The sequence below is a fragment of the Scyliorhinus canicula genome, chromosome 8 (genome assembly GCF_902713615.1).
Source record: "Scyliorhinus canicula chromosome 8, sScyCan1.1, whole genome shotgun sequence".
NCBI lineage: Eukaryota > Metazoa > Chordata > Chondrichthyes > Carcharhiniformes > Scyliorhinidae > Scyliorhinus > Scyliorhinus canicula.
Genome location: NC_052153.1, coordinates 161,365,616 through 161,381,435, shown reverse-complemented (window position 1 = coordinate 161,381,435; position 15,820 = coordinate 161,365,616). Strand labels below are relative to the sequence as shown.

Here is a 15,820-nt window from a genome sequence, read left to right as displayed (position 1 = left end):
TAACTCAAGTATGCCATTGTGACATTTCTACCCCCCAAGCTATTTATCCTTGAATCCTTGTTGACAGAAATGATCAATTCATTCCAAATTGGGATCCCTTTATGCACTCTTCGTATGTAATTGAGACAATTCAATGACTTTCACTTAGCTCCTTTTCATAGGGGAAAGGAGAGACATTGACCTCACTTGTCTGAACTGAAATTAAGCCCTGATTCTTAGTTAAGGGAAATGAATCTGAAATTCCCCTGTACATCATCTACTCCCTACAACTAATTTTGAAACAGAATTTGCCAAGTTTAGAAATTTAGACTTGTGTGACAATTCTTGGGTGATTTATTAAAGTTTTCGGGGGTTTGAGTGCAGAATGGTATGTAACCAGCTCCTTGCCCTGAATAATTAATTAAACTGAAAATGCTGAAAATATTCTGCAGATTTGGCAGCAACTTGAAGAGAACAAACAAATTAACATTTTGTCGGCACTGGAATTGTTAGAGGTGAACAGCATTTTAAAAGAAATAGGAATAAGGGAACATGGAGGGGAAGAAAGATATACAGGAAAATTAAATAGAATGACTTGTACATATTGTGTGGAAAAGAGATGATTACTATCCGAAACAGTATAAATATGAGATATGAGGACGGTAGCATTGTGGAAACACAATTGCTTCACAGCTCCAGGGTCCAGGTTCGAAGTTTCCGGCTTGGGTCACTGTCTGTGCGGAGTCTGCACATCCTCCCCGTGTGTGCGTGGGTTTCCTCCGGTGCTCCGGTTTCCTCTCATAGTCCAAATATGTGCAGGTTAGATGGATTGGCCATGATAAATTGCCCTTAGTGTCCAAAATTGCCCTTAGTGTTGGGTGGGTTACTGGGTTATGGGGATAGGGTGAGGTGTTTGACCTTGGGTAGGGTGCTCTTTCCAAGAGCCGGTGCAGACTCGATGGGCCGAATGGCCTTCTTCTGCACTGTAAATTCTATGATCTATGATGTTTGGGAAAAATTAATGAAACAAAAGACCTGTAATGACAGAAAGATGAGTGTGTGTGAATAATTCAGAAGGTGAAGGAAAGATAGGTTAAAAAATGACATACTGGAACAAATTCCAATGGCCACAAATGCAGACCACCCCAACAACAGTGTTCCAACATGTGTTCTTGCCCCAATCATTAACGAGCTTCCTTCCCACTATCCCCAGAAATTATTGGCAAAGACTTCCACATGGCAGTACCTCCTGCTAAAGTGAAACTGGCAGCTCTTGCTCAAGCCTAAAGTCATGGAAAGGGAAAATTAAGACCAGAGGGCTGCAAATTGCCTGGTAGAAAGATACAGTGCCTGTTCCTTGAGATTGCATTGAGTTTCATTGCAGAATGCCACAGGCCAACAGGGACAGAGAATTGCATTGAAGCAGGTCTTTCCACCTGGTTATGTTTGTGGTACGAATGAAGTTGCTTCACAAAGGGTTGCCTGATCTATAGAAAGTTCCCCTGATGTGTCCACGAGCCTCAAATGCAGTTTATTGGCTTGAGGAAGAACACATGACTTGTTGTCACCTAAAAGGAAAACTGGGCACTGGACAGTGGCCTGGCAGGAGGTGCTGCATCTCCTATTCTTTTTCATGGAATGTGTCACGGGAAAAGAGCAGGGATGATAGTAGCGCACAAGATGTCATGGAGGAGAACGATCCCTTGAGAAAGTGGAGGAGGAAGCGGAGGGAAAGATGGGCGGATGTTGTTGGAAACGGTGGAAAATGATCTGGCAAATGAGGAGGGTTCTGGGCAGCACGGTGGCGCAGTGGTAGCAGTGCAGCCCTCACGGCGCTGAGGTCCCAGGTTCGATCCCGGCTCTGGGCACTGTCCATGTGGAGTTTGCACATTCTCCCAGTGTTTGCATGGGTTTCCGCCCCACAACCCAAAATGTGCAAGGTAGGTGAATTGAACATGTTAAATTGGCCCCTTAATTGGAAAATGAATTTGGGTACTCTAAATTTATAAAAATAAATAAATAAATAAAATATAAAAATAAAATAAAAAATGAGGAGGGTTCTGTGGTGGAAGGACCCCATATCACGGTTCATTTGGGCAGGTGGTTAGACATGGCTGAAAACATGGAATTCAGATTGTCTACTGCAGTAAAAGACAGTTCTCAGCTGGGAAAAGGGGAAGATATTTAGGAAACTGGTGTAGAATGGAATGCAGCATCAGATTCAACTGTGAACTGGGAGAAGGAAATTAAGGCCTTGTTCCGCTCTCGCTCAAGCGAAGCGAGGCTTGTGAATAGCGGAAGAGGCAGAATTTTTTTTTAAATTCTTATTTTATAAGTAGGCTTACATTAACACTGCAATGAAGTTACTGTGAAAAGCCCCTAGTTGCCACATTCCGGTGCCTATTCGGGTACACAGAGTGTGAATTCAGAATATCTAATTCACCAGACAGGACTATTTCGGGGACTTGTGGGAGGAAACCGGAACACCCGGAGGAAACCCACGCAGACACAGGGAAAATGTGCAGACTCCACACAGACAGTGGACCCAAGCCAGGAATCTAACCTGGGACCCTGAAGCTGTGAGGCAAGAATGCCACCCACACTGTGCTAACCGTGCTGCCTGCGCCAGGCGCCAAACAGTTTGTGATGCAACCGGCCCACGTCCTTAGGCGAAATCGGGATCTCGCTATAGCACATGAACACTTAAGCCCTATTTCCCTACATTAAACGAGAGCCACCCCCATATCCAACGGCCTTCCCAGAAAGTTGCCACGCTGGTGCCAATTAGTACTCCTTTTGAAAAATGTGAACCTGGCGGAAGGGCTTTTGTAGGGAACCGAGGAGGTGAGTACCATCTTTGCTCGCAGGCAAAGAGCCCGGTGGCGCTGGACTTGCCACCGCCAGTGCTTGGTGGGGGACCCTCGGTTGGGGGTGAGGAGCCCTCCGCAGGGGAGGGGAGGGGGTGTAGGTGCGAAGGGGGGGGTGCGGCAACCAAAGGGCAACCACGCACGGCACCACCATTACAACCCCTGGATCATGCGTACCCGTTTCTGGAGCAACCCTTGTCCCTGCCTGTATGCCCCACCGACCACCCATAACCTCCACAGACTGCCGAGGCCCCTGGCCGTGCGGCTGAAGGCTATTGCTTGTAGGGAATTGGCAATTATGGTTAAGTGAACACTTCACAGGCAGCATGGTGGCGCAGTGGATTAGCCCTGCAGCCTCACGGCACCAAGGTCCCAGGTTCGATCCCAACTCTGGTCATTGTCCGTGTGGAGTTTGCACATTCTCCCCGTGTTTGCGTGGGTTTCGCCCCACAACCCAAAGATGTGCTGGTTAGGTGGATTGGCCACACTAAATTGCCCCTTAATTGGAAAAAGTGAATTGGGTACTCTAGAATTTATAAAACAAAAGTGAGCACTTCACACATCCCAAGTGGATCCCCATGGGTGGGCAGGTCATGTAATAATAATAATCTTTATTGTCACAAGTAAGCTTACATTAACACTGCACTGAATTTACTGTAAAAAGCCCCTAGTCACCACATTCCGGCGCCTGTTTGGGTACACACAGGGAAAATTCAGAATTCTCTCAGCCAGTACGGGAATTGAACCCGTGCTGCTGGCCTTGTTCTGCATTATACAAGCCAGCTGTATAGTAGCATGTGTGGCTCATTGCCTAGCATCCCAATCACAACTTGATGCATAGACACTTTGCTTGAACACTGGGGGATGCAACACCACACACGCAGCAGCCAACATCTGAATGCGCAGGGGGATGGGGGCACAGCTCCGGGACATGTCCATGACCAGTGGGAGTGCAATGGGGAGGGGGAGATGCCGGGAGAGATGGGCCAATGGGCTCAGAGGTCAGCCCGCATTACAGAAGAAAGTGACAGAGGCATCATACTAGTTGTGCCCGAGGTATTTATTGTGTTTTACAATTCCCTGCCTCCCAGATTGTGCTGTCCCCTCCCCCCAGCTCCTTCACTCCCTACCTACCCCCCCACCCACTTTCTCCCTGTGCCCTCAGTGATCTGTGTTATTCTTGGCCCCTCCCAGCTCCACCACTACGTCTAGATGTGTCCCCAGGGCGCATCTTTGGTGGAGGCAGCCAGCTGCTTACCATGTCCCATGGCCTTCGATGCCCCTAGCAGGTGTCCTCTGGGAGCTCTGAGGCTGGAGGGCCCAGTCTCACTTGTTGCACATGCACCGCTATGCCTCCCTGTCCTGTATGCTGGCTGTGAGACACGGCCTTATCAAAGGGGTGGAACTCAGGGGAGCTGCCGGCCACCGGCACACCCTCCACCTGCTCAGGACCCTGGGGTTCACCTTGGAACGGAGGGGCAGCTGGTTCGAGCCACCGCTGCCCCTGCATCATCTGGCTCTGCCAGCCCTGGCAATTCCCCATGGTCCGCACCAGTTCTCCATGTCAACGCCCTCGGCGAAGTTCCATGGTGATCGAGCCATGCTCTGCAGCACCTCGGCATGAGAACGGGACATGTCTCGCAGAACCTCATCAAAGTCAGCCTGGTATTGGGTGACATCCCCCTGCGAGCTGGACATTCTGCTGAGACCCTCAGCTGTGGACGTCACCGACTGCTCAGTGCCTTGGACACTTTCACTCACGGTGCCGATGACGTACACCAGGCTCTCTACCGCGGTCGCCACCTTAGCAGTGTTGGCCTCCGTGCCACGCATTGCCGGTGAAATCTCCTGCGCACGTAGCCAATGGGACTCCTACAAGCGGCTATGGATCTGCTGGAGTGATGCTGACATCTCCCTCTGAATGTCCTGGCCGCACCTTACCATCTCCATCGGCATCAGGCTGCGACCCAGCTGGGTCCTGGGATCCAGCAGACTGTTGTCTCGCCTGGGGTTCCTTCCTCCATTGATGTGCATCAGCAGCAGTGTGGTGCTCACCAGATTATGCCCCAGAAGCCTGACCACTAACATTTCCCACCGAGGTGTGTGTGTCTGTGCTGCTGGAGGGTGAGGATGACCGCTGTGACACAGCTAGTACGGTGGCATCCTCGGAGCTCTTCGAGGTGGTGTCATGGGAGACTGGAGAGGGTGCCACCCGGGATGGGCTGGCACCAACTGGAGGACCTGCGGGAGAGTGGACATGTGGTCAGTGGGAGGGATGGGTCAGTCAGTAAGGCAATAACAACTGACTTTGACAGGTCTTCCAGGTGGGGCCTGGTGGTTCCTCACCTCTGCGGCGTCCGCCAGCCTCCCCGTTGGTGACCGCCCTGTCCTCGGCCACACCAGTCAGCTCCAGGGAATGCTCCTCGAAGATGGTGAGGATCCTGATGTCTGGCACACCACCTCCAGTCTGCGCCCTCCTGACGATTATGGGAGAGCTTTTCCTGAGGAGACACAGAGGGGGCAGCGTTAGCCACAAGCGTGGTTCACAGTAGTGGGAGGGGATGTGAAGCAGGGGTGGGGGGGTTTGAAGGCGGAGGGGGTTGGACCCTCCCGTGGGGGCGGATAGGCCCCCCTCGCTACAACACTTCAAAATCTTTTTGGAGAATCGCACCCTAAGTCTTCACAAGAAGCAGACTGTGACTAATGTTAGCACTTATGCGAGTCTGTGGAATTATGATAAATGTTGATGGAGATTCCAACGCCAGGGGTAAAGAGAAGTCCAGAAGAGAAGCAAAGAGTCAGAATTGGTGATACAAAGGTAAAAAGAAATGGAAATTTGAAGCAAAATTAATTAACTTTTCTAATTCACAGTAGGAACACAAACACCAATATAATGGGAAAAGATGGCAGGTCAGAATAGGACTGGAACAAAGAAATGTTAAACATACCTTCAAAATTCAGGATACATTATCTGAGGGATGAATGTGGAGCTGGAATCAGATGTAAAGGTATTACAGTTGAATAAAGGTAACTACAAAGACATGAGGGAGGAGCTGGCCAGAGTTGATTGGAAGGGGAGCCTAACAGGGAAGACAGCGGAACAGCAATGGCAAGAGGTTTTGGGGTTTTTCAGGAGGCACAACAGAAATTCATCCCAAGGAGCAGGAAACATGCTAAGGGGAGGACAAGGCATCCATGGCTGACGAGGGAAGTCATCAACAGCATAAAAATAAAAGAAAGCATTCAATGTGGCAATGATGATTGGGAAGCCTTGGCTAATGTAACACTCCTGTATAAGAAGGGACGGAGGTAGAAGACGGGAAATCATAGGCCGGTTTTGCCATTGGTAAGATTTTAGAGTGCAATATTAAGGATAACATTGTGAAGTACTTGAAGTGCAAGGTAATATAGGAATGAGTCAGCACAGCTTTGTCAAGGGGAGGTCATGCCTAACAAATCTGTTGGAATTATTTGAGGCGGTAATAAGTAAGTTAGACAAAGGAGATTGGACGTGATGTATTTGGATTTCCAGAAGACCTTTGACAAGGTGCTGTACAGGCGACTACTAATAAGATAAAAGCCCATGGTTTAGGGCAAAGATACTGGCATGGATATGTGGGTTAACTGACTGGCAGCCAGGCTGTGGAGGCCAAGTCACTGAGTAGGTTCTTGATTAAGAAGGGGATCAGGGACTATGGGAAGAAGGCAGAGAATGGGGATGAAAAACATATCAGCCATGATCGAATGGTGGAGCAGACTCGATGGGTCGAATGGCCTATTCTGCTCCTATATCTTATGGTCTTTAAGGAAAATTAGAAACAATTGCAGTCTGGCGGGCTAGGAGGATGGTAGTGGATAGTGGTTCGGCTGTGGTTCGAGGACAAGGAAGTGGCCCTGGAGCGGGATTGAGGCTCGAGGGGCCCTGTATATCTGTAGTGAAAAGGAGATGGTTGGGCTAGAAAACTGGAATTTAACAAAGTGATAGAGAGTAGATTGTTGTAGAGATAGTGGGTAGAGAATGGATTACAGGGGAAAAGTTTTTAATAAATTAATCTTTTTATTCACAAATGGACCATGTCCATTGTAAAACATGGTGGTTTAAATTTATTCCTCTCTAGAAACCTTCCAGAGCCCTGACCCTTCTCTGAGCTGTGCCTCTCCTTTGTGTTGTGAGTATTCAAGTAATAAGATGGGAGGAAAAACTAAAGTGGATGTTCTCCAGATGAAACCTATTTGCCTTTTCCAAAGACCCAGAAGTAAAAACAGGTGGTGCCATGTGAATGTCTAATTTAGTGTCTTCATTAATTAACAAAGTTTTTTTCAGATGATCATTTTATAATGTGGCCTGAAAGCATGGATTTTTTTGTTAAAAGCTTCACTGTGTGATTTATCTCTCTAGACAGTTTTTGAATAAAACAGGATGGTCAGTTTGTCAATCAAACGGCAATCACAACATACTTCGATAAAGGACATGCATGTTAATAAAAGGGTACAAATGCCCCAGTGTAGCATCTAATGATTTAGAATTGGGATAACCCCTTTCATCCATCTCAAATGTTTACATTTCAGCCTTATTTAGACCTCTTTCAAATTTCTTATCCTGCCTAAATGCATATATATATATATATATATATCAATATTTTAAATACTTTGATTTTAAATTAAGGCACTTGTTGGGAGATCCTAACAGTTACGCAGCTTATTATTCTTCATATTGAAATAAGTAACTGTGAATTGATTTGACATCTCATCTTTCTCATCTCACTTCTTAAGACAGTGAAACAGTTTTCCCTGAATTATTTCATCTTCACTGTGAACATCCAAGGAAAAATAATGAAACTAGCAAGGGAATAATTTTTGGCACTGAATATTCTTCTATTTACTCCAGCTTTCTAGTTGAAATCATTAATTTATGATAAATATTATATTAAGAATACCATGTCTCGGGGCAACACAGTGGAGCAGTGGTTAGCATTGCTGTCACACGGCGCCGAGGTCCTAGGTTCGATCCCGGCTCTGGGTCACTGTCCGTGTGGAGTTTGCACATTCTCCTCGTGTTTGCGTGGGTTTGGCCCCCACAACCTAAAGATGTCCAGGGTAGGTGGATTGGCCACACTAAATTGCCCCTTAATTGGAAAAAAAAACGAATTGTATACTCTAAATTAAAAAAAAAGAATACCAAGTCTCCATATACAGGGATGTGTTCTGCTCTGTGAAACGGACTTCTCTTCCCCTGAATTGCCCCTATTCTAATACCTACTTGATCCAAAGTATACAGCAAACCTTTTTATAAGCGTGAGTAACATGTGAAGATATACACCAAAATCCACAATGAGAAAAGGCCATCAAGCCCTATCCCTGATTATTTTCATGGATTTCCTGAATGTCCATTGTATAAATTAAGATTAAATGTATACCGGTGGAAGGGAGGGGGGCACTCATTGGATAATTACATGTGTACATGTAAAAGAGACCCTTTTTAACATTGTTTGTGGGTTGTAGAGTTAGGAATGGGTAGCATTGTGGATAGCACAATCGCTTCACAGCTCCAGGGTCCCAGGTTCGATTCCAGCTTGGGTCACTGTCTGTGCGGAGTCTGCACATCCTCCCCGTGTGTGCGTGGGTTTCCTCCGGGTCCTCCGGTTTCCTCCCACAGTCCAAAGGTGCGCGGCTTAGGTGGTTTGGCCATGATAAATTGCCCTTGGTGTCCAAAATTGCCCTTAGTGTTAGGTGGGGTTACTGAGTTATGGGGATAAGGTGGAAGTGTTGACCTTGGGTAGGGTGTTCTTTCCAAGAGCCAGTGCAGACTCGATGGGCCAAATGGCCTCCTTCTGCACTGTAAAATTCTATGAATGATAGGTTTGTAGTATCCCTCTTCATGAATAAATCTAAACCTGAGTAAAAATCGACTGCTGGCGTTCCCCCTTCACCAACTGGCTGTCAAATGTTTAACACCTAGTAATCCCTGGGTCACTGTCCGTGTGGAGTTTGCACATTCTCCCCGTGTCTATGTGGGTCTCACCCCCACAATCCAAAGATGTGCAGGGTAAGTGAATTGGCCACGCTAAATTGCCCCTTAATTGGAAAAAAAATAATTGGGTACTCTAAATTTATTTTTTAAAAACACCTAATACTCGAGGAACACTTGAGTTCTCTCCCCTCCCTACCCAGGGGCTGATAGTAGACTGAATATAAACATTGTTCATATTACCTCTAAAACCTTCAAACTTCTCTTTTTTTAAACAAATTTAGAGTACCCAATTCATTTTATTTCCAATTAAGGGGCAATTTAGCATGCCCAATCCACCTACCCTGCACATCTTTTGGGTTGTGAGGGTGAGACTCACGCAGACGCGGGGAGAATGTGCAAACTGCACACAGACAGTGACCCGGGGCCAGGATCGAACCTGCATCCTTGACACCGTGTCAATCCTCTCAATACATCGATCAAGATCCCTTTAAAGTTGTAGATCGGTTCTGGATCAACTATTTTTCCCTGTATCTGTTCCATGTAACATGTGGGAACAAGGTTTGTCTGCTATTGAGCATGACTTGAGACTTGTGTCCTCCAGTTCTAATATCACTGTCCATGCTCAATCCATCTTCTTCAACTTAATCTCAATATTCCAGGCTCTGAATGTTCCTGCTCCAGTCTTTAATTATCAATTTTGTGAACGTCTCAGTTTCATGTGGCAGCTGTAAACATTTGTCTTGTGCTACTAGTGGTATGTACGATCTGTTGTATTCACTTTTCATTTCCGCTTGAAATTTCTTAAGCGTCTCCTCAGTTTTCAACGCAAGCTTTTTATAACTGATTCTGTGGTGTATCTATGGATCCTCGGTTCCATCTTTATTTCCCTCTGTGTTTAAAGAAAACTTTAGTTGTTTCCTTTTCTATAGCTGTCCCTGTGTTTTTTTCTCTCTTCATCCTCTCTCCAACTCAGCTGTTGTTCCCTTATACTTTGCCTTGGCTCATTTTGACTCAGTTTCATTCTGTTATGTCCTGGCAGCTGCTCACCACTTTCATTCTCATAGTGATACTTCTGGATTTAAATTGTGACTGTCTTTGCGACTGCCTGCTTCTGTCCCATCATGCAAATGGTGCTTCTTGATTGTAAAAGTTGCTAGTGCCCGCCACCCTGACCCCTTAAAAGAACCCGCCTTCAGCTGCAGCCAGAAAGCCTCTGTCACCCTACTCCAGCCCCGCATCTTCTCCACATTTGTTGCCCAGTAATAATGTAACAAGTTCGGAAGGGCCAAGCCCCCCGTCTGCCACCCCCTTTGGAGCACCGCCTTCCTTAGCCTCCGTCCCTTCTTAAACAGGGGTGTCACATTAGTATTTTTCTCTGATCAGAATATAGAAGGAAACATTAAATCTGAGTGGAAATTAAATGGGAATTTGATTCTCCCCACTCCAGACACAATATTATTTATCTTTCTACTGTAGGACAAGTATACTGTGCCACTGTACAACTGAAAATAAGAAAGATGGAATGGTTCATAACATTTAAAGCTCTTTAGTTGTAGTAGATGGTGTACACATTGATGACGTATTCCCTCATTTAAAAAATTGAAGCGTTGTGAGGTAAATTTCAGGCGTGGTCACGCACAAAAATGGCCTGTGACTCTATCTGCTGATCTTTTATCTGCGTTCTATCTGTTAGGAGGTACAGAACTCCAAATAGACCTTAGCCAAATTCTTAGCCAACTCTCCTTTGAGGTGGCATGGGTCCGCTTCATTTGAAAACCTACACGGTACTTGTGATAAACAGTGAAACTCGATTTAATTTGCAGCATTGATGGTTGTAATGAAGTTGTAGATGATCCATTTGATTCATGCAGTCTCTGTCCTCCTGGATTTATTATTGACTATACATTTATTTTCATTAATAGCCAGACATAAATGTTGTTGCACTTGTTTTTAGGTGGCCTGGCTAAGAGATTAATTTTCTGACCCTTGTCGACTGCTGCTGATACTGGACAAAAATGGAACCAACATATGTGATAAAAGTTAACGTTGATAATCCAGTTACTTATTGTAACACAAAGACTTAGCTGCTGTGTATAAAGTAGAGTTACATTCAAAAGAGTCCTGATTGTGTACCTAAATGATGACGTCTCAGTAATTTTTCAATAAACATATAAAAAAAGAACATTTGCTCATCCTGTTGCATATGTTGCAATCAAATACCTTTTTATACAGGTTTTGAATAGAGAACTCTCTCTCCTTAAATGGCACTTGACTGATATGAATCATGGCTACTGTGGTAATATACTGCAGGATCTGGGGCCTGTAAAACCATTTCTCACCTTCAAGAGAGAATTAAAAAACCTAAACAGGAAATACCACCAGAGGCACATGGTGTTTTTGGTGTTTAACTTTACCTTAGAAAGATTAAGATATAAGATCCATGGTACATGTGTAGCTTGTAATATTTTCCGGTTTAGATTTCATTCAAGTGCAAATCAATCATTAATTGAGTGACAGTTTCCTAATTTGTCTAATTTTTCCAACTCTCATCTTCCTGGTGCTTTTCATTCCAACTTAACTTTGACTCCCTTTCAGAATTCTTAATAATCTACTTCCCTCTTTCATTATTCCATGATGTGGAGATGCTGGCGTTGGACTGGGGTGAGCACAGTAAGAAATCTTACACCAGGTTCAAGTCCAACATGTTTGTTTCAAACACTAACTTTCGGAGCACTGCTCCTTTACCTGGTGTTGTAAGACTTCTTACTGTGCTTATTATTCCATCACACCTTTTATTTTCTCATCCAGCTGTTTCTTGTCTGTTCTCGTCATTCCATGGCTCATTACTGGCACTCGCCTGTGAGAAAGTGGTGAGTTAAGTCCCACTTGAGAACAGCATCTAGGCTGGTACTTCAGTGCAATAATGAAGGAATTCGCACTGGTGAAAGTACTATGTTTTAAATGAGGCATCAGCCCGCTCAGGTGGAGGTAAAGCTCCAATGACGCTATTTGAAGAAAAGAAGATGAAGTCATCTGGTTTCCTGGGGAACATTTATCGCTCAGCCTTTGCTTAAGTACCTCATTGCTTTTTGTGAGACTTTGCTACCTGGAAATTGGCATATAACAGTGACTACAGTTCACAAGTATTTCAGTGGTGATGAAGTGCCTTAGGATGTCTTGAGGACTTGAAAAGTGCAATATTAATGGAGGTTTGTTCTTTATTATTAATCATTCTTTGGCATGTGGCTATCGCTAGCAAAGCCAATATTTAATGCCCATTTCTAAATATCAGTCAGAAAGTTGGCTGCATCCTTGAACTGCAGTCCCTGCGACAAAGGTGCTCCCATTAGGATGTTAGGGACTTGGTTGGAGGATTTTTACTGAGTGACAAAAATATGTCCCAATAAGAATCCATGTGACTTGAGGGGACCTTGGATGCGATGATATTCACATGCATCTGCTGCCCTTCACCTAGTTGGTGGAAATCAGATTTGGAAAGTGCTGTCGGAGTAGCTTTGGTGACTTGCTACAGTGCAGCCTGTGTGTAGATCGTACATGCTGCAGCCATGATGTGCTGATAGTGGTAGAGTGAATGTTGAACCCTTTTTTCCCCTTGCTAGTGTCAAACTTTGTGCCTGATGCAAGAGCTGTTCCTATTCAGACAAGTGTAGAATATTATTGACCTGAACTTTGTAGATGGTGCGACAGTGGGACAGGACGTACTTGTGAATGGCGATGGGGGAGTCGGGGATGTGGGCTGATTTAGCATGGTTTTGCAAGTTTGTCACTTTCTTGTCTTTAGCTTGTCCAGTCTGTGCGACAGCTGTCCCAATTTTGGCACAAGTCTCAGCAATGAGCAGGGCTTTGCAGGATCGACTGAGCTGATTCAATGCCAAGATTGAGTGATTCTTGTTTACCTCTCTATCTGTTTGATCTTGCTAAGCCACCAGAGGGCAGTTAGGGGTCAAACACTTCTGTGTGGGATTGAAATGCTATGTAAGCCAGATGGTTTCCTTCACTGATGCACATCAGTGAACCAGTTGTTTTATCGACAGCCCAACAATTTGATCATTAGATTTACTGATCCCAGCATTTTATTTCCAGATTTTTAAAACTGAATTCAAATTCTCAAATTGCCACAATCGTATTTGCACAATCACTTCCTGGATTATTAGTTGGCCTCTTTCTTTTTTCCTAGCTGTCTATTATGATACTATCTGTGTATTTTAAATTCTCTTTACTTGCAGCTGTCTGTGCCTTTGTCAGAAAACCTTTACTTTTGATCTTTCAACAGTTGGTTACCTCTCATCTATTTCCTTCTCTCCTTATCCTCTCTGTAGCTGACAAATGGAAACAGCTCTGATTCTGAGTACAGGATTTGTCGACCATTGCACCTGACCTCAGGCCACTATTAAACTGCATCTCGGTCTCTCTCCATTATATCAAATTTCAAACAAGCAGTACAAGTGTTTAAAAAATATTGTTTTACAGAAAAAGAACACAACCCGCTAACTAAGGAATTGTGCAACTCTGGGCCAAACTACAGATATAGGGCAATGTGACCTGATGGTTCACTGCAATTTTGCTGACTATTCAAAAGCTGTGTCAATACAGAAACATTTAATCTTAAATGCTGTATGAAATTCTGCTCTTATTTCTGATGGCTCTTAAAATGTTATTTTGTGTTTTCATTTTTGTTGGATTCTTCCAATGTTTTACTTTGTTTCTGTGTTATTTTGTGCTGGGAAATAGTCCTAGCCTTGAAGAGCACAGCAGCATCTCTAAATCTGGATAACTTATCATGTTACACTCCGTCCAGCTATAGTACACGGCACTTGGAATTGTAGAGGGTTCAAAGATGTGCTGAAACCCCTCCGGACTGAGAAACATTCTTGCCACTGCAGCAGATGGATTTTTGTGACAAAGTTCAAATGTCCAGAACCAATAATTCAAGGAAATGACAAAAAAATGAGGATTTTCTTTTAGGGAAAAGCCACAAAAGATTGGCATTGGAAAAATGCAAAAAAAAATCATTCAACTCTAACGTTATATTGATTACAACTGTATTTCTACCTCATGAATAATGCTGTACAAATATTCATAATTTCATGTGGTGCAGTGTTTTAATTGAATAAAAGTTATATTGCAATCTTGCCTCTTCATTAAAAACTCGATGAAAATCTCTTATGAGTAAACCCCATTGGTTTCTATGGGCACAAAAAGATGGGGGGGGGGGGGGAATGGAGGTTGGTGGGAGTTTACTTGTGACTTCTGATGCACCACCATGAACCAGTTTTTTTTTCTTTACTCTTTCAGTGGGATGTTGGTGTTGCTGGCATGGCCAGTATTTGTAGCCTGTCCCTAATTACCCTTGAACTGAATGGCTTTTTAGGCCTTTTCAGAGAGCTGGTAAAAGCCAGCCACTGTGTTGTGGATCTGGAGTCACATGTAGGCCAGACCAGCAGATGACAGATTTCCTTCCCGAAAGGGAATTGATGAACCAGATGGGTTTTTACATGCAATGGTCACCATTACACAAGCCGGCTTTATGCTCCAAATTTTCTTACGAACATACAAATTGGTTGCAATGCAACCTGCCCACTCCCATAGGCGAAACCAGGATCTCACTGTAGCATGGCAAGAAACCAATTATCACCACTTAAGCCCCATTTCCATACAATTAACGAGAGCAACCCCATAAGGCAGCACGGTAGCATAGTGGTTAGCACAGTTGCTTCACAGCTCCAGGGTCCCAGGTGCGATTCCCAGTTTGGGTCACTGTGCGGAATCTATACGTTCTTCCCGTGTCTGCATGGGTTTCCTCTGGGTGCTTTGATTTCCTCCCACAGTCCAAAGATGTGCAGGTTAGGAGGATTGGCCATGCTAAATTGCTCTTGGAGTCCAAAAAGGTTAGTTGGGGTTACTGGGTTAGAAGTGTGGGCTTAAATGGGGTGCTCTTTCTAAGAACCGGTGTAGACTCGATGGGCTGAATGGCCTTCTGCACTGTAAATTCAATGATCCAACAGCCTCCTGTCATTCAGCGGCCTTCCCAGCAAGTGCTCATACTGGCACTGATTAGTACTCCTTTTGAAAAATGTGATCCTAGCAGAAGGGCTTCTGTGGGAAGCTGAGGAGATGAGTAGCCACCTTTGCTCACAGGCAAAGGGGCGATGGGTTTGCCACCCCAGTGCTCGGCAGGGAGTTGGGGGACCATTGGTTGGGGTTGGTGACCCTCACCAGGGGTGGACGGGTGTGCTGTTTTCCACATCTGCAATATTTTGCTTTTATTACAAAATTGGAATAGTTGAGCCGGGAGTCAATCGAGGTATGGATAATAATCTTTATTAGTGTCACAAGTACGCTTAACATTGCACTGGAGTTACTGTGAAAAGCCCTAGTTGCCACACTCCGGCGCATGTTTGGGTACACAAGGAGAATTCAGAATGTCCAGTTCACCTAACAAGTACGTCTTGCGGGAGGAAACCGGAGCAGCCGGAGGAAACCCATGCAGACACTGGGGGAACGTGCAGGCTCCGGACACAGGCAGTGACCCGAGCCGGGAATCAAATCTGGGACCCTGGCGCTATGAAGCAACAGGGCTAAGCACTGCTACAGAGTGATGGCTTAGATGGGGACATGGGTGGTGTTTATGATGGAATGATTATTGGGTTGGATCAAATAAGATACTGAGTTTGTGCACGGGTCTCATTCAATCTGAAACCATGTCTGCCGAAAGATGCAAGGATAGATCTTTTATAGACCCCAAAGGTAATTGCATGCACAGGAAGATAAGCCATTGTTGGTAAGACACAGAACCACCCCCCTCCATACATGGCAACCCGGGGAGGTGAATTATTCTAACCTCCCCTGAGAACACAATAGGGGAACAGGAGGTCCCCCCCCCCCCTCATCAGATTGAGTGCACATATAAAGAAAGTCAAGAGTTATGACATGGACTGTAAATATGAATGTAAACAGAATGTGAGCACAGTAACTTTAGTCA

The 15,820-nt window shown here is 45.0% G+C and overlaps 2 protein-coding genes across 5 annotated transcripts in view; both read left to right on the top strand.

Moving 5' to 3' along the window:
• Positions 1-13,847, top strand: part of cdk7 (cyclin-dependent kinase 7) — a 69,947-nt gene extending 56,100 nt beyond the window's left edge. The window contains exons 12-13 of one of the 4 annotated variants that reach the window (XM_038805582.1): positions 6,965-7,015; positions 10,772-10,999. In XM_038805582.1, coding sequence (XP_038661510.1) covers positions 6,965-7,015; positions 10,772-10,800 — 80 coding nt within the window. In that variant the 3' untranslated portion in view covers positions 10,801-10,999. Of the gene's footprint in view, positions 1-6,964; positions 7,016-10,771; positions 11,000-13,157 lie in introns of those variants that run through there. The other 3 variants (XM_038805581.1, XM_038805584.1, XM_038805583.1) reach the window with 3 other exon arrangements.
• serinc5 (serine incorporator 5) overlaps positions 1-15,820 on the top strand; it is a 193,143-nt gene that overhangs the window by 4,130 nt on the left and 173,193 nt on the right. The gene's annotated exons all lie outside the window — the stretch shown is intronic.